The 22,700-nt window shown below is 41.2% G+C and overlaps 1 protein-coding gene and 1 long non-coding RNA gene across 2 annotated transcripts in view; one reads left to right on the forward strand and one right to left on the reverse strand.

Annotated features, from left to right (window-relative positions):
• LOC142656489 (uncharacterized) overlaps nt 1-12,724 on the forward strand; it is a 35,413-nt gene extending 22,689 nt beyond the window's left edge. The window contains exon 3 of the long non-coding RNA XR_012849692.1: nt 12,677-12,724. This is a non-coding gene — a long non-coding RNA (uncharacterized LOC142656489). The remainder of the gene's footprint in view (nt 1-12,676) is intronic.
• Nucleotides 4,693-22,093, reverse strand: LOC142656487 (QRFP-like peptide receptor). Its single transcript, XM_075831424.1, has 2 exons — nt 21,717-22,093; nt 4,693-8,342 (listed from the first exon to the last, which is right to left on the reverse strand). The coding sequence occupies exon 2, from the start codon at nt 8,198-8,200 to the stop codon at nt 6,902-6,904; it is 1,299 nt and encodes a 432-aa protein (XP_075687539.1). The 5' UTR covers nt 8,201-8,342; nt 21,717-22,093; the 3' UTR covers nt 4,693-6,901.
• Between the last annotated feature and the right edge of the window lie 607 nt (nt 22,094-22,700).

Here is a 22,700-nt window from a genome sequence, read left to right on the forward strand (position 1 = left end):
CAATATCTGCTGATAACACAACCTGTAATTACCAAGCAGTTACTATAATCACATTGTATATAAAACACGGATTTAATGGTATCCGCCATTAAGTTTCATGACAAAAGCAGCGCAATTTTTTTCTCAAACTTGAGTATTTCCGTTAACTTAGTATTCTCTACAGTCAATAGCTCCCCCCCAACAACCCCCTGCCAGACCATAATCGAACCCCCGCTGGTAATGAAGACAATATAATTATCCTCGAGCATTTACTGAGACACATTCTGCATAATTATTATTTGTTGCTTTTCATACTTTCCCTATAATTCGCTCTTTAGTGATAGGGTAATTGTTCTCTATGGAATCCTTAGGAGGTGGAAGAAAACTAGCTGATTTATATCATGGTGTTCCATACATAAATGTGACTTTTAATAAGCTATGCAGGGGCGTAGCTAAAGGCTCATGGGCCCCGATGCAAAAATTCTTACTGGGCCCCCCCCCCCCCGCAAACTTCTCATGGCCGACGGTCCGCAGCTTTCAGCTGCATCGCTGGGTCTCCTAAGTGACCCAACAATGCAGCACTAACAGCCTCGGGCGTCACTAAGGCTGGGTTCACACACCCTATTTACGGACGTAATTCTGGCGTTTTAGCATTGAATTACGTCCGAAAATGAGGCTCAAAAGCGTTGGCAAACATCTGCCCATTCATTTGAATGGGTCTTACGATGTTCTGTGCCGATGGTCATTTTTTTTTACGCGTCGCTGTCAAAAGGCGGCGCGTAAAAAAGACGCCCTCGTCAAAGAAGTGCCTGTCACTTCTTCAGACGTAAATGGAGCCGTTTTCCATGGACTCCATAGAAAAACAGCTCCAATTACGTCCGTAATGGACGCAGCGAAAGACGCCTGCACATGCCATTACGGCTGAAATTACGGTGCTGTTTTCGCCTGAAAACAGCACCGTAATTTCAGCCGTAACAGACGCTACCGTGTGAACATACCCTCAGGGCTTAAAATGTCAGGGAAATAGCCCCAATACATATGTGTCCGCCCAAAAAAAAGTGTGTATTTGAGACAGCATAGCATATCTATAGCACTACGACCCTATAAACTATGGATAGGATTAGATACAGTGGCTCAGCAGACGGTATCACACATGATAGGATTAGATACAGTGGCTCAGAAGGCAGTATCACACATGATAGGATTAGATACAGTGGCTCAGCAGACAGTATCACACATGATCGGATTAGATATAGGGCCCAGCAGACAGTATCACACATGATTGGATTAGATACACAGCTCAGCAGACAGTATCACACATGATTGGATTAGATATAGGGCCCAGCAGACAGTATCACACATAATTGGATTAAATACAGGGCCCAGCTCGCTGACATTGCGTCTCCAGCGCTGGACCCAGGAAAGGTAAGAATAATAATTTTGCTTCTTTATGTGTTACTGATTATTTTTGTGTGTTTGTGTTTTTTTTACAGGTTCGGTTGTTGGACTTCGGATTCGAGGACTTCAATGACGGCGTTTTTTTTATTCTCAATAAAATGGTTAATGAGGGTTGTGTTTTTTTATTTCGATAAAACATTTTTTCTATGTGCTTGTATCTTTTTAAACTTTATTATCACCGCCTTAGTAATGGCCGCCGGCTGATTGACAACCTCCATTACTAAGGCGAGGCTTAATGTTAGCCGGTGCAGAGGCTACACTAACCCCCATTATTACCCCGGTACCCACTGCCACCAGCGGTACTGGGAAGAGCCGGGTACGAACCAGTACCCGACCATCTGAAGTGACGGGCAGGCACCGGGGTGGCCGCATTCTGGTAGTATTAGGCTGGGGAAGGCCAAAAACAGTGGCCCTTCCCACCCTTGTAATGCTGCCTGCTGCTGCTGCTGCTGTGTTGTATCTGGCTGGTTATGAAAATTGGGGGGGACCCCACATCGTTCTTTCCAATTATTTTTTATTTTATTTTATTTTAAATGACGTGGGGTCCCCCCCATTTTTCATAACCAGCCAGATACAATAAAGCAGCAGCAGCCTAGCATCACCAGGGTAGGAAGGGCCACTGTTTTTGGCCTTTCCCCTCCTGATAATACCAGCCTGCGGCCACCCCAGTGACCGGCCATCGCTACAGATGGTCAGGTACTGGATCGTACCCGGCTCTTCCCAGCACCCCTGGTGGCGGTGGGTACCGGGGTAATAAAGGGGGTTAGTGTTAGCCTCTGCATCGGCTAACACTAAGCCCCGCCTTAGCAATAGATGCTGTCAATCAGCCGGCGGCCATTACTAAGGCGGTAGTAATATAATTTAAAAAAAACCACAAAGACATAGAAAAAATATTTTATTGAAATAAAAAAAAAACCCACACAGCCCTCATTAACCATTTTATTGATAATTAAAAAAAAGCTGTCATCGAAGTAGTCCTGGAATCCGACGTAGTCCAACGACCGAACCTGTAAGAAAACACACAAAAAATGATTAGTAACACGTGTGTTAGGCTTAGATACAGGGCCCATGTGTGATACTGTCTGTGGGACCCTGTATCTAAGCCTACCACAACGTAGGCTTAGATACAGGGTCCAGCAGACAGTAATCTTATACAGTATAAGATTACTGTGTGCTGGGGCCCTGTATCTAAACCTACAGTGTGGTAGGCTTATATACAGGGCCCATCAGACAGGATCCCACATGGGCCATGTATCTAAGCCTACCATGTGATTGACTTAGATACAGGGCCCAGCAGACAGGATCACGCATGGGCCATGTATCTAAGCCTACCATGTGATTGGCTTAGATACAGGGCCCAGCAGACAGGATCACGCATGGGCCATGTATCTAAGCCTACCATGTGATTGGCTTAGATACAGGGCCCAGCAGACAGCATCACACAATCTGTGATCCTGTCTCATGGACCCTCTAAACCTGCTACATCGTAGGCTTAGGGGTTGTACAGTCCCTAAACATTGATGGCCTATCCACAGGATAGGCCATCAATAGCTGATGTGTCTCCCGGGACCCGCAAATCAGCTGTTTTGAAGGGGCCGCAGCACTCGTACGAGAGCTGCTTCCCCTTCATTTCACTACTCGCCCACACTGTGAATCGCCGACACGGATTCACAGTGTGACCGGAATGAAGTGACAGGAATGAAGGGGAGCAGCTCTCGTACGAGTGCTGCGGCCCCTTCAAAACAGCTGATTGGCGGGTCCCGGGAGTCGGACCCCGCCAGTCAGGGCTAATCTTACCTTCCTCTTCGGCCGCGGCGGGAGTTCTGTCGTGTCGATGCTGTGCGCGGACCTCCGCTGCGATCCGGAACCAGGAAGGTAAGTAAAGTATGTTACTATAGTAACAGGGGCCCGCGGCCCGAGTTACTATAGTAACTTTTTATTGATGTGGTGCGGGGGGCCGTGGGCCCCCTGGCTTCGGGGCCCGGTCGCAATTGCGACCGCTGCGACCCCTATAGCTACGCCAGTGAAGCTATGCTAAAGGAGGTGTCCGCATTAGACAATCCTTTTTTGCTAGAAGGGTCCCCTAATGATAAACTGATCACAAGGAGTCCAGCTGCTGCAATCACAATCGATCAGCTGTAATCTGTGCAGGAACCTGGCAGCAAGTGTTCAATTCCCCAGCAGCGCCACCGCAGGGCAAATTAAGCACTGCACAGGTCTCATTAAAATCAGAGGGCTGTCTGTGTATTGCATGGACTTTATGGATTCTCCAATGCGAGAGATGCTCTTTCAGGAAATGGTCTCTTTAGTAACTAGAACAGAATTAAAGAGATTTATCGAAATTTGTGCAAAAAAGAAAATTGGTTTCTATGGGCAACTACTCCATTTTTTTCTTTGCACCAGTTTTGATAAATCTCCTCTCTTGAAAATGGAATAGAGGCCTAAATGAATTTCTCTCTCTGGCTTGGGTGGGTACACCTTGCCTTCAGAAGTGCTGGTCCCAGAGGGCATGGCTAATTTAAAAAAAAATGGGGCTCTGTGTAACCAGAAAAGTAGGAACTTTTGGCCCACATAATAATGCCATAAGGTGCCCAGATTATATGCAGTATGCAAATAATACTTTCTTAAAGAGCCCTCATAATACTGCAAATTATTTATTTAATAATACCACCATATACCTCTAAATAATACTACGTGGTTTTAGTTTTTTTTTTGGGGTTCCTGTCTTCATGGGCTTCCTTGTAAATGAGGGCCCTGGGCAATTACCTAGTGTGCCATCGTCTAAAACCAGCCCTGCCAGGTAGGGTAACTTGCAGCTTTTGGTTCTCAATTAACGATCTGTAACAGAGCCCCCAATTATGGATCATCATTTACGGTTCTGGGCAGAGCGACCTTTGGGCCCCTCACACATCTAAGGCCCGGGTGGGACCACATCCTCTGCAACTCTTCTGGTTACACCTTGACTGCCGCCTACAATGGACACCAAAATCAATAGTATGGCCTTTCCTTAAGCCAGATAGTCTACAGGTTAAATTTATTGGTCAAATTTCAACTAATTTACTAGTCGGAATGCAAGATAAAGACTGAGGAAATATATAGGAAATATTTGAATGTATAGTATATTGCAGACCACATTATGCAGAAATAAGGCCATATCTAATAAATACATGTCTGTGGCATATAATTGGCACTTGCATGAAAAAGGAAATGACACAATAGGATAATTTATTTATAAAATAATTTATTCCATGCATATGAAAAAATACAAATGAATAGCTTACATTGAAGTAGGCCCCCATATTTCACACAGTCCTAGAAATGATGATAATCACTGGGTTTTTGTAATATATTTTATTTATTGCCTTGCTTGACTTTAAACACGATAGCAAAAAACAGGGACAAAAAATCCCTAGATAATTAATTTCACTGTTTTGTATAATCAGAGCCCCCCTTTATCTGTGTGTAGTGATACATTCCACAATTGACACCAAATGGACAACATTTATACCCCACTGAGGGAATTACTGCAATAGACCAATACACACAAATAATGGGGGGGGGGGGGGTAGACTACTCTGAGAAGCAGTAAGTGAGATCAGTTACCTAAAGATTTTTTTCCTTTCCGATATGGAGCGCAAAGCAACAATAAATAGAAAAAAGTATTATAGAACCTAGTGTTGGGTTAAAACGTACTTGTCCTAATATCTTCTGAGAGTTTGTACTCAATTTGCCCCTAAACCAAGAAAACAATCAGAAATATCAACAATATATCAGATATCAATAGTACCGTTACTTTGTAACATCAACGTTTTCTATAAATAAAACAATTTTTTTTTACAGTACATTTAAAATAATGTCCATTTTCTTTAAGTCAAAAATGAAAAATAAATTGGTGCTTGAATATGTTATCTTACTTTACGTAGCAGTTACGAATAATCGTGCATGATCAAACATACTTGAGTATATATGCAACTTTCAATAGTCAAATGTCTTTAGGGTTTTCACTTGAAGAAATGGTCATCCATGAATGGTCAAATATAATCACATGGAAAGCTTAAAGTCACCCCCTGGTCTTAGGATAAAATTATAAATGTGGTGGGGTATATGGCGTAATATTACCTGGTGCCCTCCAGTTTACCCTCTATACCGTGGATCAGCCGTTTTAGGGTCCCCTCGTTGTTGTCTCAAAATATCCACAGCGCTTCTCAGACTGTGTCTAAAATACTCCCTCTGTTCACGGATTGGACAGAACTGCTCACGTCAGCAGTTCTGGCCAATCTGAGAACAGTGGGAGTGTCTCAGACTCGTAGTCTAAGAAGTGCTGCAGCCATTTTGTGACAGCAAAGAGGGTACCCCAAAATGACAGAGGGGCACAACTGGAGGGCACCAGGTAATATTACTCCATATACACCATCAGATTTAAAATGTTGTCCAAGGACCAGAGGGTCGTTTTAACATCAAAACCACCCATACCATTATTTCAGTCCTCCTATGCAAGACAAAGTAGTAGTCTGCTTAGAAAGACTCCAGGCCTACAGTATGTTATCTTTCCACTGGTCCATGCCTGAGCCACACCCTAAGCAGACATTGTTATTAATAATATTAAAGGGTTAGTCCACTTTCGACAACTCTTTTTTGTTAGAAGGGTCCCCTGATAAGAACCTGATCTCTGGGTTTCCCACTGCTGGAACCCCCAGAGATCAACTATTTAAACTGTTAAGCAAGTGTTGAGTTGTTGAGTTTCCCTGCAGCACCAGAACAGGGGTTCCCTTTGAAATGGGCTGTCTATGTAAAGCATATGCATGTGGGGTCCTCCAGAGTGGAAAATGCACGTTGTAGACCTGTCACAGCGGATCTTTAATGGGGAACCTCCTCTATCAACAGAATTCCCTAATAAAATATTTGAAAATGTGTTTTCTAAATCAGAAAACCCTGTTTGTGTTTATCTCTGGAGGGTGCTCCCTATTTCTTGAATGTACAAAATATTCTCCTTTTCATGTAAAAAAAAAAGTCATTATATGTCTTTTTGAACTTTATTCATGCTATAGAATAAACATATATCATGATGAATATCTAGGCATGGTATACAATGTTTATGTGTCATGCCAATTAGTCCTGTCATTAAATATTCTACAATGAATAGAGTTTACACTCTTCCTATAGCAAATCATTTACATCGCTATGAGTAACTTTCTTTGATGAATCATGATGTCATCTATTCCTTTGACCAGTCTTGAACCCGTTTGACCCACGTGCCTTTTATGTCTACTAAGAGTAGTTGGCTAGGTAAATTAGTCATGATAATTGAAATACAATAGAAGATGCCAATATACTGATAATGATATGTCACTGTTCTATTCATGGATTTATCATATAAATTGTAGTCGTTTATGGATTCTAGTGTTCAATTTATCTTTACAAAAGTGAATGATCATTGACACTCACAGTTCACAAAGACCATTCCCTAGGACATCGAGTGGCTGGTTTTATCAGAAGTTTTGCTAACTCTGATCTCAGGATAGCAGTTTTCACATTTATCCCCCATTGCTAAGGGGCAGTTATCTTTGGACCTTTTGGTCGAATGTAAAGAGTTCTTGTAAGACAACAGTTTAGGTATTGACGTTGGAGATCCATCAGAAAAAGATAAGCTGAAGAGAGAAACCATCCTGTTGTGGTACATACTCTTCATGTGCTTTGCCGACCGGTAAAGGTCACCAACAAAACAATAACATATTGGATTAAGACTAGAGTTAGTCAGTCCCAGCCACTGAGCAAAAGGCCTCAACTGAAGAATCCAAGGTGATGGTGTATCGTCTTGAGATGGTTTTGGAATATTAAAATCAATCCAAATATCCAACATGTACACAGGAAGCCAAGAAACTGCAAAAAGTGACACCAAGGCCACCACCATTTTGGCAATTTTCTTCCTGATCTTCAGTCGGGACACTGGTAAAGACTGGTTCTTGGAGTCACAATCTTTGAAATTTCCAGAGGAACTCCATAATTTACGTATAGTGAGGAAGCAAATGACCATGTTGAATAGGACAGGTAAGCAATACAAAGAACAGAACAGGAGGAAGTTGTAGGCTTGCTTGAACATGACATGTGGCCAAATCTCTGTACAGATCGGAAACACTAGAGGAAGTCCTTGGGCTATCTCTATCTCATCTCTTTTATTCATAAATATTAGCGGCAAGCAGATACTGGAGGAGAAGAGCCACACCACAACAATTGTGCCATATATTTTCTTCTGGGTGAAGAAGGATCTGGCATTTAATGGATTGTGGACACTATAATACCTATTAACACTGATAACCGTAAGGCTTAGCACACTTGCCGAAACCGATACTGCTTGGATAAATGGCACTGCCCTACAGAGGAAGTCACCGTACACCCAGGCTTTGTAGATCAAGTTGCCAACTGTAATGGGCATACACACGCAGACCACCATGAGGTCACAGATGGCCAAATTTATAAGTAGACTTCGTGTGGCACTCAAACTGGATGTCCTGCCAGTCCTTTTCCTAGTCAACACTTTAATAGACATTATATTGCCAATGATACCCACTACAAAAGACAGGATGTACATGGCAGTGAGGCTTATAGTAACAGGTTCCTTCACAAAGAGAAAGAGCATTTTCTCCAGCTCCTCCATATCCAGTTCCTTACTGTCATTTCCAAAGATCTGCATGGACAGATTGCCCTTTATGGTGAAGTCTAGAAGAGAATAGTTATACATGGGAGTATTTGCAGAGGAATTCATTGCTTCCTTTAGGCGGGTGAACGGGACGTTGATAATTTTAGCTCAATATTTAATTGAGAGAACTTGGCATCGCCTTCTGCTATGCTGCTCTCTTCTGCCGCTATATATTGTTTTTGCATGATGTGAGTGAAGGCGTCCAACTCTAAAAGAGAGAATGCAATAAATATGGATTAACTCATGTTATTTCTCCCACACATTAAATAAGAAGGCAGTGTATATCTGATGAAAGATAAACCAGAAACGTCATCGGCACGGACAGCTCTATATAAGTATTATACGGGTTATATATTACTGACCTCTCTACAGTCTAGGAAATTTGCTAGAAATTATGAGCAGACAAAAATAAACTTTGGGACGACTCGAATAAAAATTGTATAACACAATTATAAATCCCTTGGACTTCAGTACTTGTAATATACAGACTGCCTATATTGTATATTCATCAACACATGAAGGGCATTTTAAAATTACCTTTTTTTAAATTTATCAACCATGCAAGTTGCATGACCGAGAAACTAACTTTTGATTCCACCAGTGCGGAATATCCATATATCCTGTATACAGAGCAGCTGTATCGTTCGCTAAGACCTGAATCTGTCAGGTCCGCGGGACTGAGGTGTTCAGTGTTAAGAAAGTTAACAGGTGGGTCCTGCGTGTCAGAGACCCGCTGGACCCGCTGACACAGAACCCGCCAGCCCTGCGGACCTGATGGGTACAGGATTCAGAGAATGATACAGCTGCTCTGTATGCAGGATACAGAGCAGCTGCATCTCAAGAAGTAAAAATAAACTAATTTAAAAGTTGCTCCAATCACACTGACTGATATAATATATATGTATACACCGTATATATATATATATATATATATATATATATATATATAAAATTACTTTCAAAGGTTTACATAGCCTTTAAGCCCAGCAAAACCCAGCTGCAAAGGTTGAGAGCATTATAATGATTGAAACAAACCTGCCTCGTGTAAACATATCCAAAGTGTATGGTCCCACTGGTTGGTAAGAGTCCCATGATTTTTAATGTCCTTGGGCCCAGACCACACTCACCCACTGCCAGGTACTATATTCCTAAATTAGATGCCTATATTATATAATGGAAAAATAAAATCAGGTGGCTAGCAAATACAGGAAGGGTATGTGCACACACACTAATTACGTCCGTAATTGACGGACGTATTTCGGCCGCAAGTCCCGGACCGAACACAGTGCAGGGAGCCGGGCTCCTAGCATCATACTTATGTACGATGCTAGGAGTCCCTGCCTCTCCGTGGAACTACTGTCCCGTACTGAAAACATGATTACAGTACGGGACAGTTGTCCTGCAGCGAGGCAGGGACTCCTAGCATCGTACATAACTATGATGCTAGGAGCCCGGCTCCCTGCACTGTGTTCGGTCCGGGACTTGCGGCCGAAATACGTCCGTCAATTACGTAAATTAGTAATTGAGGCGGGAGGAGCGCTCTTTTAAAGGAGAGGCGGAAGGAGGGGAGAGGCGGGAGGAGGGGAGAAGCGGGAGGAGAGGAGAGGCGGAAGGAGCGCTCTTTTAAAGGGGTTATCCGAGATAAAATGAATGTGTTAATGCTTGTAATTTATTAAAGTAAATACATTTGTAATATACTTACATTTTCCAAAGTGGCCTCGTTTCCAGATCCTGCCGTGGGGAACTTGACAGGTGATGTCACTCTCTGGCCGCTGTGTTGATCTTCAATTCTTTTCCGGGTATACGACATGTCCCTTGAGACGTGCCGTGTATGGGCTGTTCTGCTGTACGCCCGTAACGCACATGCGCGGTCCCTGCTGTGCTTGCGGTCTCTGCTGTTCTCGAGGTAACAGCAGGTACTGCACATGCGTGTTACAACAGAACAGCCCATACACGGCACGTCACGAATGACATGTCGTATACCTGGAAAATAATTGAGGATCAACACAGCGGCCAGAGAGTGACGTCACCCGTCAAGTACCCCACGGCAGGATCTGGAAACGGGGCCACTTTGGAAAATGTAAGTATATTCCAAATGTAGGGACTGTATTACACCTACAACAACTGGACCCCACTCAAACTTAGACCACCATAGGGCTCTATAGTCTAATTTCAGATCAGCAGAATTTACATCTTTATTAAGGACACAATAAGGTGCAGAACACCAATCTTTGGAAGCCGTAAGTATATCCATACGTGGCAGATTTGTTGCCGAAATTTCTGCTACTGTCTCTTTCATGCAGAAGCTGCAAAAATAACCCCATTCAGATGTTTAGAAGGGATTTTTCAGTCACAGAAATTTCGGCAATGAATCTGCCGTGTGTAAATACACCCCGAGGAGTAACTTCTAGGAAAAAATTATCAACAGATTCTGCAATACAAATTATTACTAAATGCTAATTTAATTGTCCTGGATTCGAACCTGGTTGGTTTTCCGCTAGTAGCTATAGATTTAAATGAGGAGGAAATGGAGTGATAATGCCTATAGGCGCCCAAAAATGGCCATCCATAGCCAGAGCAGTTGTCACTCTTTATGTTCAATTTGTATTCTGTCATTAAGGACAATTCCATAGTGAGCTCATGGAGGAGACTCTTAAAGACAGTACGACACGTCTTCCAGTTCCTAATTCTCAAGGCTTGACAACAGAAAAACCTCAGGCAAAAACTAATAAGCCATAAACTCCATAATAATTGTGATACTATCTAGTATGGCACTGAACCATGCATGGGTACATGTGCAAGTATCATTTATACAACACCCAAAAACATATATGCACCAACCAGGCATCTGTCGCATTTCACTATAGTAGAAATCTAGAAATACAACACATACTCCGAGCAACAAGTGCTGTGTATTGTTAATATACATCAGGAAACAAAAATATTCATGTAGGACGCCATCTAATCATGAATTAAATAAAATCGAACTTTCATAGTTAATATTGGCGTCGGATATGAAGTCTAAGTGATGACACTTATCCATATTAATGAGGACTGGGTCAATCTAGACGAGTTATTGTTGTATTGTAGGGAATTGGTAATTAAGTACTTTACTTTGTCACCTTTTTGACCCACACCGGTTTACCATTTTGCTGCCATCATCTTGTTTTTTGGTCACTTAAATAATTCATACTGCTCTTTACCCATCAAATTCCAGGTAAACTAGCTCTGACCTGTCATATTGTTCCAGATGTGTAAATTTTACTAGAATTGAACATGAAATCTTAGGAAGGCTTGTCTTGAAGTGCAAGTTTTTGAAGAATCAACCCCTTATACCCCGACAAATCAAATAGTTTATCTCTACTAATACCAAAACAAATGCAAAGATTTTCATTGTTGGATTATAGGGAGGGCAGAAAGGGGCAATTGCCCAAGGGCTTTTACCACCTTGTGCCCCCGACCGCCTAGTTTCAGCAGCCAGAAATGGGAGTTTATGCAAGATGGATGCTATATTACATGTCTTTTCCCATTGGAAGTTGCCAATGTGTGAGCTACTGACATGAAATTAAGAAGCCCAGGAAGGTACAATATCATTCTCTGCCAAAAACTGTGCTGTCATTTCAGAGACTTTCCTAGAGGAGATGGCTTCAGTTTGAAGCTAGTGTGGAGTGGCTACTACTGAACGGCACTGAAAGGATGGAAATCCCACCCCCACCACCAGCACTGATAGGACGGGAGCCACCCCACCAAATTCTTTGGCAAGAGCCCTCTACTCATCTTGATCTGGCCCCTGTGTTATGTAACCTTTAGGTCAGAGGGTTTTCATGATCGGTAATTGTCAGGGTTATCAGACTTTCTACTGCCATTTTGGGATCAGGACTCTAGCGTTTACACAGCTCATTTACCAGAGTCAGGGAACATTGTTATAACTGGGATGAAGGTTGTTATTTCAATATCTTAAAGCTCTTGCCACATATTGTTGATACAGCCAGTTTAGCACTGACAACCAAAAGAGAAAAAAAGAGGTCTGATCTGTAGGGACTGGGCTCATCTGAATTCATCATGGATTTGTTCTAATAGCATATAGAACTAATATTATGGTAATGCTACATATGCGCACGTGGTGCTGTGAGTTTACTGATGGCAAGATAAGTGTGAATGATGGAATTTGGCAATGGCTGTCCTATCCTGATGATCTGTGGATCACTTGGAATGTGTGGATTTGGACATTTTCAAGCATTCTGTCTACTGCCCTGGCTTGGCACCATCAGATTTTCAGCTTTTTCTGAAGCTAAACAAATAAATTCAAGGCTTATACTTAAAAAATGCAAAAAGGGTTATGGGAGCAGGATAAATCTTTTTCCCCAGAAGGGATCTGATTCCTTGGTTGACCACTTTTAGGCCACTGCTCTAACTGAGATGGCAATTATGTCGAAAGATAGACTAAATATGTGTTTAGTAGTTAAGTGATTAAATATAATTTCATTATATTAAAAATAAAAGCAGGGAACCTTACATTTTGACTTCTCCTTGTACTTGCAGGACTCATGCACACATTTCCTATGGGTCGGTATTACAGAGATGCAGGCACTCCATCTGATGCTGTATGGTAAATACCTCCATAATACAACGTCTAAGGAACATGCCTCCATTCAATAACCTAATATGACTATTTATCAGTATACACAGTGTTATATTTGTGGTCTCAAGATTCATAGAGGTTATATCCAGTGGCGTAGCTATAGGGGTCGCAGCGGTCACAGTTGCGACCGGGCCCACAAGCTTGGGGGCCCGCAGGGCCCCCGTTGCCACGCAGCGCGCTAATACAAATTTTGTATGTGCCGTGATGCCGACACTTCCTGGTTAAGGGCATGATTTGTTTAAACGTCACAGTCACATGGTACACTCAGTGTACCATGTGATCGTGATGTCACGTGAGGGGGCGTTCCAGCCACTGTGGAAGAGCCGATGCAGAAGAGCATGGAAGACTGCAGGTGAGCGGCAGAGGGGGCCCGTAATGTATGTGTGTTGTATTGTACTGTCTGTGTTTGCGGTGGAGAGAGGAGCGGGGGGCTTTAAATTAGAGGCCCCCCTGTCCTCTCTCCACCGCAAACACAAACTGCATGACACAATACATTACAAACTCTGGGTCGCACTCCCGCTGGGGGGATAGGTAAGTAACTTTATTATTTTTCTATTATGCACATATGGATGAATTATACTGTATAAGGAGGGGGGCTGATATGGTGGCAGCTATGAGGGGCATTATACTGTCTGGGGGGCTAATATAGTGGCAGCTTTGAGGGGCATTATACTGTCTGGGGGGCTAATATTGTGGCAGCTTTGAGGGGCATTATATAGTATGGGGCTGCTATGGGGCATTATACTGTGTTGGGCAGCTATGAGGGACATTATACCATATGGGGTCTGCTATTGGGGCATTATACTGTCTGGGAGCTGATATGGTGGCAGCTATGGGGGAATTACACTGTAGGGAGACAGCTATGGGGGCTTTATACTGTGTGGGGGCAGCTAAAGGGGCCATTATACTGTATGGGGCTGCTATGGGGGCATTATACTGTATGGGGGCATTATACTGTGTGGGGCAGCTAAGGAGGGCATTATACTGTGTGAAGTCAGCTATGAGGGGCATTATACTGTGTGGGGCAGCTAAGGAGGGCATTATACTGTGTGAAGTCAGCTATGAGGGACATTATACTGCATGGGGCATTTATGGGGGGCATTATACTGTATGGGGCAGCTATGTAGGCATTATACTGTATGGGGGCATTATACTTTATGGGGGGCATTATACTGTGTGGGGGCAGCTATGAGGGGCATTATACTGTATGGGGCTGCTATGGGGGCATTATACTGTATGGGGGAATTTATGAGGGGCATTATACTGTATGGGGTCTGCTATGGGGGGCATTATACTGTGGGGGGATAGCTATGGGAGCATTATACAGTGTGGGGGTAGGTACGGGGAGCATTATACTGTATGGGGGCAGCTACGGGGGGCATTATACTGTGTGAGGCGGCTATGGGGGGAATTATACTGGGGGAGCTGTTGGGCAAGGCGGCTGGCCATAGGTGCGGTAGGGGTCTTGTGGTGTTGGGGAGGGGTAGGGGGGCCCAAGCTGAATTCTTGCACCGGGGCCCATGAGCCTTTAGCTACGCCCCTGGTTATATCAATATGCCTCCGTATCAGTATTTTTGCAGTAGAAATTTACCCACAGAAGTTTGTTTATGTCCTAATCACACTCAAGCCAAAGTGACCCCCTACCCAACTCTGATATCTCCAAAGAACACTTTGCAAAAACCAAATGATCAGAAAACTCTTTGGTAATTTCATCTTTTAGAAGGGTAGTCGAAAGCAATTTTCATAAGATGAGAGCCTTTAAGATCCTACCTTTTAGCTTAAATAACACTGCTACATCCAATTCTGAGGACTAGAGATAACTGATATGCCTTCACTTTCAGCTCTACATAAAAGGACAAACCACTGAAGTTTGATTCTTTTTGAAAATATTTATAGATATTTTTTAACTGTTTTCCCCTTCTCTTTCTCCTTATTATTTCTTTAAGGCTATTTCACGCTAAGTTTGGGGGGATTATGTTTGGTGGGAACAGACGTTGATTCTCATACTCTATTGGACTGACAGTGTTAGCCCAGCGTTGTACTTAGCTTTCTCCGTCAGGGGGGCAGTGTTAAAGAATAGGGGGACACGGGACCCCATTCTCATAAATGGTGGCGGTCCCAGTGGTGGGCCCCCCCAGCGCTCAGACCCTTGTCACCTATACAATAGATAGGTGATAAATGGCGGTTCTCATAATACCCCTTTTAAAAACTATGCGGGGAATTTATTAACAGCTTTACACAACTTTTGTGGTGTTAAAAATGTGCAACTTTTGGTTGGACGCTATATTTACGCTAAGATTTATAACTTTTTTACTTTTCTTGCCAGTTTTCAAAAGTGTCAATAAAACTGGGCGGATTTATCTTGGAGGGTCAAGGCCACCAACGCACCGATAGATCTACAATAATTTGTGTCAGAAATTGGCGTAAATTATAGCGTAAATCTATTCCTGCTCCTATTAGGCGAAGATTTCAACTTGGACAGCCAAAGATGTGCCAAATTTATTAAAAAGTGTCCGCCTTTTAATAAATGTAATACATTTTAATACATTTGGTGAATTTTACCGCAGCAAAGTCTCGATTAAAACTGTTATCTATGAATCTGATGAATCTAACTAAGTGTGATCCCTTGTCTTTTTGAAAACCGCATCATGCCCTAGTTGTGGCCCTTTTGTGGTACAGTTTTTCTGCCATTGACTTGAGTGGAGAAACCACAACCTCAATGAAAACTGCAAGTACAAAGTGTGGTTTGTAAAATGGTACCGCATTATGATTTCACATCAAAAGACTTCTAGGAACATTTATCTTGAACTGTCTCTTCTACAAACCGCTACTGTAACACAATTGAGCCCCCTTAGGCGCCACGGTTGGGGTGCGACTGCAGCCCCTACATCCCTATAGTTACGTCCCTGTCCGCGGTACAATCTGTTACAATTTTTTCAATTTTTTTTAAAACGAAATACATTTCTGAAATATTCTCCCAATAAATTTGCTCCTAATAATTTAATGATATATTTATGAACATAGTAAGTATCTTGTAGATAGCAGAAGACCAAAGGAATAATATTTGCTTGTATTTTACCTAGTCATATTCAAATGCTATAAAATATGCAAAGGGAAATTGACACTGTCTTTAAGAGGTTACATGAGACTAAAAAAAGTGTCAATTTTTCCACCCAGAAACAGCGCCACTCTTGTCCATGGACTGTTTCTAGTACTGCTGCTCGGACCCATTCAAGTGAATATTGCAGTACCGGACACAGGCATTAAAAAGAGTGGTGCTGTTTCTGGGAAGGAATAAAGGAAATCTCATCTGATTACATTATAACGGTTGTCTTGGAGTTAACAATAGGGCTGATTTCCATCAGCATGGGGGGTGTACATACTTTGCCGTTAAAGTGTACATACTTTGTCGGCGTACAAAACTATGTTCATGACAGATTGATCCCCACGATTTTATTGACACCTCTGCATCAATATCTTTAGCTTCCTTTACACATACACGTCCATACAGTGCTGCAAACATTAGATAATATGGAAGCAGCTTGCCTATAGAATCAGTGTATAAACATTCACGCTTACACAACCATACAGAGATTTATTACAAATAGTTATTAGGATTTTGTCTTGGTGACCGTATTGAGAATTGTCAAGTTTATTGTACTCTCCATGATGAATAGAATTTAGTCTATAGTTAACTTTCTGAATACCCCTTTAAAGTAAACGCCAACCTTTTAACACCATGTTTTTTTAGATAGAATTTTCGGTGCTTAATAATTTCTTAATATATCTTTATAGCAGTCAGAGCTTTATTTTTCTGATAAAGAACTTAAAATCCCTTGTATAGTCACATAGATACATTTTAAAATTCTAGCTGCCTGCAGGCACCACTAGGGGGAGCTTAGGAGCTTACTGCATACTGTTTATACATTGAACTAACTAATAATGCAGTATGCCGGAAGCTCTTAAGCTCCCCCTAGTGGTGGCTGCTGGATGTCAGAATTTACATTCTAGGACAATTAGAGATCTGTATCAGAAGAACAGAGCTCTGATCCCTATAAAGATATATTAAGAGATTAGTTAGCAAAGAATTCTGGAGCTGCTAGGAAAATTGGGTGTTTATTGGATGGATAGATAAATGTAGTGTACTCCACTACACTACACTACACTACACTACACTACACTACACTACACCACACTACACACTTTTTAGTAATTCAATGTACAGTTCATTCAGTATTGATCCACTATGTATCCCAGCATCATTCTAGCATTCATTTGTATGTGTAGTTATGCCGCATCTATCTGCACACAATAGATCTATAGCAATTCACACTTAAGACAATTACACTGGGCAATTATCAGGCAGACAAGCGTTCGTAGAAAGCTCGTTACCGATAATTGCCCTGTGTAAACATGGCAGCGATCAGCAGATGAACGAGGAAACGCGCATTCATCTGCTGATAGTATCGTTTTAAAAAACTGAAATATTATCGTTTTCGGCAGCACATATGTAAATAGGGAGACGCGCTGCCGACATGATAGAAATGTATGGGGACAGCGATCGTCGTAACAAGCGATCGTCCCCTTACTAACTCCTTGTGACAGGACCAAACGAGCGCCGATCAATGAGCTGTCTCGTTGAGCGCGCTTGTTGCACCCGCCAAAATTGGCCGATGTAATAGGGGCTTTACTGCCCTGAAAAGCTGTCAATCTCAACAGTTGAAAACACAATCAATTATTTCCTGTAAAACACATCCTGTATAAAAGAAGATAACAAATATGAGAAAATCTATTTATTTTACACATAGGGGAGCTAGGCTTTAAAGAGCAGGTTTACCCTTGAGGAGCCTTCTCTACTGATATTGATCCTTTTACAAGTGGTAGAATTCCAGAATTAGACAAGGCTGTGAGCAGAATTAACATTTTTCTACAATTGCCCTGAGAATCCTTGAAGCCTATGTCTACTTTTGCAACCAAAATGTATTATTGTCCCAAGATCTGTAAAATGAATAATGAAGAAATTTTTCAGAATGTCTTAATTAAAATTCTACTGTGTAGACTCATGCATCTCCACAGTAACAGACAACAAACAAATCCTGTGTAGTTTGATCCTGCATCATACTCCCTTTATCTGCTCCTATCTTTATGCTAACATATATTTGTTAGGTTAGCAAGAAGAAGGGGACAGATGGAAAAAAGTATGATGGCAGGATCAGACTACACAGGCTTTGTTTGTTGTCTGTTACCATGGAAGCACACAGGTTTTCACAGACGCTATAGACTAAACAATGGTAAATTGGGTTTTTAATCACAAATTATTGCAGAGTTGCTTAATTTTTCATTTTAAATGCATTGGGACTGAAAAAACAACAACATTTAGTTGCTAAGGTGGACACAGCCTGTCTGCGGATTTCACCACAAAACCTGCATGTGTAACATGAATGGTATTCCACTGTGAAACTTTCGCCCAGAAATTCAAAAGGAAAATCTGCAGCATCCATGTGGACCCGGCCAAAGAGTGAAACCTACGAATTTACTTTGAATCTCTGTGTGAATATTATGAGTGCACATTCAGAATTACTGACTTACGTAAATGAATCAATTGATAGAAAGATAGAAAGATAGATAGATAGAAAGATGGAAAGATAGATAGATAGATAGATAGATAGATAGATAGATAGATAGATAGATAGATAGATAGATAGATAGATAGATAGATAGATAGATAGATGATAGATAGATAGATAGATAGATAGATAGATAGATAGATAGATAGATAGATAGATAGATAGATAGATAGATAGATAGATAGATAGATAGATAGATAGATATGAGACTAGATAGATAGATGATAGATAGATAGATAGATAGATAGATAGATAGATAGATAGATAGATAGATAGATAGATAGATAGATAGATAGATAGATAGATGATAGATAGATAGATAGATAGATAGATAGATAGATAGATAGATAGATTAGATTACATTTGAAAGCACAGTCATCCATAGTTTTGTGTCACTGGAAACCCTATTCCTTCTGTTATAAATCTCTCATCAATATTTGGAGTCAGAGGTCATAATGAAGACCAGAGTTCTTATGTTATATAGAGTGTGGGGAGTGACGTTGTTATTCCCAATGCTGACATATAGGTTATTTTTAGATGTTTAGATATTTTTGAAGTCTGAGTTTCCACAGAATATGACCCTGAGATTTCGTATAGAAGGTAGATCATGCTGGTAATAACAGAGGAAACATATATCTGTACTTATTATTCCAGGGTACTAAAACCAGTCTATGTACGCAAACACCTCTCAACCATCTCACCCAGCTCTGCTATGTAAGGCTGGAGGGAGTCTGCTCACTGACCATATATATTTAACCCTATACGTGCCAGAGGCACCACTGTATCAGTGTGAATATACGAGACACAGATTTCCCCTCTGGCAATACTTCATTTAAGTTGCAATTATAAAGTGATACATATCAGACGAGTTATTAATGATTCCAATTTTTTCAGAGGATTCCAACAAATCATTAAACTGCAGCGTTAACCCTTTCCTGGTATCAGATTCTAACAATTAATCAGAGGATATCATAATGAGACATTACAGACAATGACTAATGGTTGATGTGACGCTTTTCTTGAATCCTCTGTCACAAGATGCCTTTGGGCACCGCTGTTCAGCGTGATTCATACATAATTCAGAGTATTTGTGATGTACCTAAAACGTATTTGTAGACGCCTGACTGCGCTAATGCAAATTACGTTAAACCAACTACCATACATCAAGAAATAAAATTGCCCTCTTTTATCATGAGTCCATAGTAGGATGGATTAGAGCGCTACACTTCTTCTTCTTCTTCTTCTTCGGATGACTAAACACATAACACATTTCCAGGCAGCTTCGCGCTTTGAGTGTCCAAAGTGTGAGCAAGTTATCTGAAGGTTTAGTCTCTGTTACTTAGACACTAGGCATAAACCCTATTAAACCCTATTCACTCACAGCGTAAAAAATCCATAGCGGATTTTCGGCATGCTGCGGATTTTCACCACGGATACGATTTATTGCCATGCAAAGAGCGAAATCCGCAGCTATAACACATGTGACATGTGGATTTCTTGCAGATTTTGGTGCAAATTTTTAGTCCCGTTCCCAGACATAATTTTACGCTGTTTGTGAACCCAGCCTTAAAAAGAGACAATATACAAATGGTGTGAACTCTTAAATGGGTAGTCTGGTTTTGAAATAACTTTGATAGAATTCCTGGCAATCAGCTGCAATGGATTTGCTATGTGTTGTATATGCTCTGGGACAATTAAAGGGGTTCTCCACTTTGCACAGTCCCTTTTTCTTAGAAAGGACCGATGTTGATAAGATCAAAACAGGGTTGCCCATTACTAATATCTCCAGGGAGAACTTGGCAACAAGTGTTCAATTCCGCTGTAGCGCCTCTAAAGGGGAGATGAAGCATTACACAGTTCTCATTGAAATGGGCTGTTAGTGTAATCTACAGACCTGCTGTGTCCTCCAGAGCAGGAGACATTCTCTACAGCCTCTCCTTGCTCTGGCTGATAGATAAAGGTCGTGAATGGGGGACCCCTCTCTATATGTTCAGAATTCCATCATTTGAAAATGGGTTTTTCAAACCAGAAAGCCCCTTTAGGCATTAAATGGCATCAGTGGTGTATGTGGGATTTTGATAATGGGCTGTTTAAACACATTCTCAACACACACAAAAAGCACAGAGACACCATGTGCACATTATACCTTGAGCAACGCAAAGCCACATCTGGCCATTGACCTCCTGCGAAGCCCCCCACACCCAAACACCCTCCTGCGAGGTTGTATAAGCATTAGGTCTGCCCCCTGCTGGCTGTTTTTTTTATGACAATCAGGTAAGGTGTTTTTCCCCTGTCTGCATGCAGCCTGTGATTTAGGATGAAAGGGGTTGGGATTGACCCTGGAACATCTACTTTGCATGGAACCCATTGAAATCATTGGGTGACTACTGATTTCATTACACTCTGGCATTACTCCAGAGCTTAGAACTGTGCTTGACCTGACCATCAGCTCTAAGCCAGTGAACCACATAAAAAAAAGATGCTAAATATTACAACAAACTGCAGGATACCAGGTTCAACTACATGAACTTGTGTCTTTTGTTCAGCCTATGTTATAATGCAAACCTATTCAATCTATATTATCCAAATTTACTATGCAGATAAATGAAATCTACTATTCCCTGTAAACTGCTGAGGGAGGCAGTGGGATGAATGATAGAAAGTCCAGAAAATCTCTATCTTATCTCACATAGCTCCAGTTTTAGGAACCTGTAGAAACATTGACATAGAATGTGTGAATTATAGAGATGGGTATTTAAAGGTTAATCCAGTAACTATCACATGTATTGCTGTAGCCATAGTTGTATATAAGATATCTTAAACTTTAACATAAGAGGAGACCTTGTTATAGTTACTGCATAACTTCACCCTATATAATTGAAATGTTCAATATATTATAATAATAATAATAATAATAATAAACAAAATAATAATAATAAAAATAATAATAATAACAACAACAACGATGATAATAATAATAATAATAACAACAACAATAATAATAATAATAAACAAAATTATAATAATAACAATAATAATAAATAAAATAGTGATAAACGAAATAATGGCAAAACCTAGGGTGCACGTAGTAGACTCTAAAAGAACACTATCTTATCTATATAGTCTATATAGGACCATACAATACCTCTACTCCATTGAAAGCTTGTCTATACAAAAGAAGTGAATAGAGACTGTGCTCTGTCCATGGTGCTGAAATCTCCTTTGCTATAGTGTGATATTCCAGAGCCTCTATCATACATCATCTAATGAAATCCCATATGACCCTGTAAGTTGTGCAAAGAACAGGACTTACCTGGTCCAGGAATAAGGACAAGTACTAGCACAGTGCAGCCTGCAGGACTCTTCACCTAGCTCCTTGGCGCAGCACTGAATAATCCACAGAAAGCAGTAATGCATATAACTACACTGGTGTATACATCCCCTGCTTGACGTCAGGATTCTCTGTTGAACTCTTCTTGTACAAATTCTCTTTTTCAATAATATATGTCCATTTAGCTTCACTGCAACAGAATGATCTATCTCACCAACTTGATCTATGTCAGTAATCCCTCATCTGCCCCATAGAGTGTCCATGCAGATCTTATTCCTTCTTCTTTCTAGTGTCTTCCAGAGCAGCAAAGTGCAGATTTTATGTCTGGAATCAAATTTTCACTCTTATTGATAGTGGGATGTAGTGCACAGCCAGATGCAGCCCTATAATGATTTCTCCTATAGGCTTGACAGGTCTTGCAAGCAGTGTCAACTGTGCTCCTCCCAATATTAAGGGTAGAGGCTCCAGCATTGGGTTTTCCATAGAGAGATGCTATTATTTTTCTCAATGCTTCATCAAAATGTAATTTGGGATTTTATACATGGCTGCGCTTTTTCTTGTTATTTTAGCACAAGAAAATAATTCATTTCATAGAATGATATATTCAATCATGTTTTGAAATGAGATGAAAAATGTCCTTGATATTTACATATGGTAGGGCTATGCTTTGGGAAACAATGGAGCAGAACTTACCAATAACTTTTATTCCCATTTAGTTGACATCTTAGGGTATGTTCACATGGCAGCGTCCGTAATGGCTGAAATTACGGGGATGTTTTCAGGAGAAAACATCCCCGTAATTTCAGCCGTAACGGCATGTGCAGGCGCTTGAACGCCGCGTCCATTACGGACGTAATTGGCGCTGCTTTTCATTGGAGTCAATGAATAACGGCTCCAATTACGCCCCAAGAAGTGACAGGTCACTTCTTTGACGCGGGCGTCTATTTACGCGCCGTCTTTTGACAG

This window comes from Rhinoderma darwinii, chromosome 6 (assembly GCF_050947455.1).
Source record: "Rhinoderma darwinii isolate aRhiDar2 chromosome 6, aRhiDar2.hap1, whole genome shotgun sequence".
Taxonomy (NCBI): domain Eukaryota; kingdom Metazoa; phylum Chordata; class Amphibia; order Anura; family Rhinodermatidae; genus Rhinoderma; species Rhinoderma darwinii.

What these genes read in the sequence shown, in the direction of transcription:
- LOC142656487 (XM_075831424.1), bottom strand. Translation starts at nt 8,200, where the DNA reads ATGAATTCCTCTGCAAATACTCCCATGTATAACTATTCTCTTCTAGAC.